At 50.2% G+C, this 1,833-nt stretch overlaps 1 protein-coding gene across 1 annotated transcript in view; it reads right to left on the bottom strand.

Moving 5' to 3' along the window:
* Positions 1 to 782: 782 nt before the first annotated feature.
* Positions 783 to 1,833, bottom strand: part of LOC145396627 (uncharacterized) — a 25,798-nt gene continuing 24,747 nt past the window's right edge. Inside the window, exons 10-11 of the mRNA XM_080269980.1 lie at positions 1,183 to 1,440; positions 783 to 841 (exon numbers count right to left, since the gene is read on the bottom strand). Of these exons, the coding sequence (XP_080126106.1) occupies positions 783 to 841; positions 1,183 to 1,440 (317 nt within the window). The remainder of the gene's footprint in view (positions 842 to 1,182; positions 1,441 to 1,833) is intronic.

The following is a 1,833-nucleotide window of genomic DNA, read 5'->3' on the forward strand; positions in this document are numbered from 1 at the left end:
CCCTGTCCCCAGCCATTTCACTGCCCAGCTCCCAGCTAACACCCCCCCTCTCTCATATACCTCTCCACTCCATCCCTTCATCTCCTCCTTGGCCTCCCCTCTCCTCCCCCCCTCCACCTCACACACTCCTCGTTAGTCTCTCACTTTCCAAATGTTCACAAAAAGGACAAATGTTTACAGTACAATCAAAGAAAAGGAAGAAGCTCTCAGTACTGTTTACACACGAGCAATTGTTCACAGTGGGAAAAAAAATAAACGTGGATGTGATAGGAAGTGTTATGAGAAACACACTGAGGTGGTTTGGCCATGTGGAGAGGATGGAGAGTGAGAGACTGACGAGGAGAGTGTATGTGAGTGAGGTGGAGAGGGAGAGAGGGAGGGGGAAGCCAAGGATGAGATGGAGGGATGGAGTGGAGAGGTATATGAGAGGGGTGTGTGTGATTGGGAGCAGGGCAGTGAAATGGCGAGGGACAGGGCGGCGTGGAGGTGATTTGTTTGTGGCCACCCCTTACGGGATTAAGGTGTCTGGCAATAGAGTCAAATGTTGATAGTACAAATTAAAAAAAAATGATAGGACCAAAGGATGCTAAAGATCGAGTCGGTAGGAGTCTTGAGACAAATGCTCATAGTACAAATTTTAAAAAATGATAGGACCAAAGGATGCTAGAGATCGAGTCGGTAGGAGTCTTGAGACAAATGCTCATAGTACAAATAAAAAAAAATGATAGGACCAAAGGATGCTAGAGATCGAGTCGGTAGGAGTCTTAATCCACTACACCACCTCAGAATTCCTTCCCTATTGGGATGGTGAGCACGGGGGAGTCTGGGGCGCTCCCTTCCTCTGTAAAGATAGAGATAACTTTATTAGAGTAAGCTTATAGAACTAGCTTAATGAAAGACAGTTTAGTAGTGTTAAGGAAAAGTTAGTTTATTGAGAGATGGGATAATTGGTGTGTGTGTGTGTGTGTGTGTGTGTGTGTGTGTGTGTGTGTGTAAGAGAGAGAGAGAGAGAGAGGGAATCCTGACTCATCTGGTTCCCTATTGCGGTCACTGATAGAGAGAGAGAGAGAGAGAGAGAGAGAGAGAGAGAGGACCCTGACTCACCTGGTTCCTTGTTGCGGTTACTGTGTGTGTGTGTGTGTGTGTGAGAGAGAGAGAGAGAGAGAGAGGCCCCTGACTCACCTGGTTCCCTATGCCGATTACTGAGGTAGCCGACGGAGGCCACGTTGTACTCATTCCCTGCCTCCGCAGCGCTGTGCCTCGGTGCCACCCTCGTACACAGTGCCAGGGCCAGCACCGCCACCCCGGCCAGTCCAAGCCCCGCCAGCACCCACGCCGCCACCAGCCCCGCACCGGCGCCCTTCCTCTTCCCCGGCGTTGGTTTGGTGGGCACGGGGTTCGAATCGGGGGCTTCAGTCGTCGTGTTCCGCTGATTCGTTTCTGTTGTGGTGAGGGGAGGGGAGATTAGAAGGGTCCTGGTTCGATTTTGAGGCTTGTCATCCGCTTTTGGCGTGAGATGATGAGATTAGAGTTGCAGGTTCGAATCCAGGGCTTCGGTCGTCGTGTTCTGCTGCATCGTTTCTGTTGGTGTGAGAGGAGGGGGGATTAGTAGGGTTCTGGGTTCGATTTTAAGGTTTGTGTTGTCGTGGTTTCTTTCTCCGTTTGTGTTGGCGTGAGAGAAGATGAGATTAGGGTTACAGGTTCGAATTCGGGGCCTAAGTTATCATGTTCTGTTGCTTCGTTGTTGTTGCTGTGAGAGGAGGGGGGATTAGTAAGGTTCTGGGTTCGATTTTGAGGCTTGTGTTGTCAGGGCCTCTTCCTTCGTTTCTGTTG

The sequence above is a fragment of the Coenobita brevimanus genome, chromosome 4 (genome assembly GCF_032717465.1).
Source record: "Coenobita brevimanus isolate Jiangsu-jjx chromosome 4, ASM3271746v2, whole genome shotgun sequence".
Classification (NCBI taxonomy): Eukaryota; Metazoa; Arthropoda; class Malacostraca; order Decapoda; family Coenobitidae; genus Coenobita; species Coenobita brevimanus.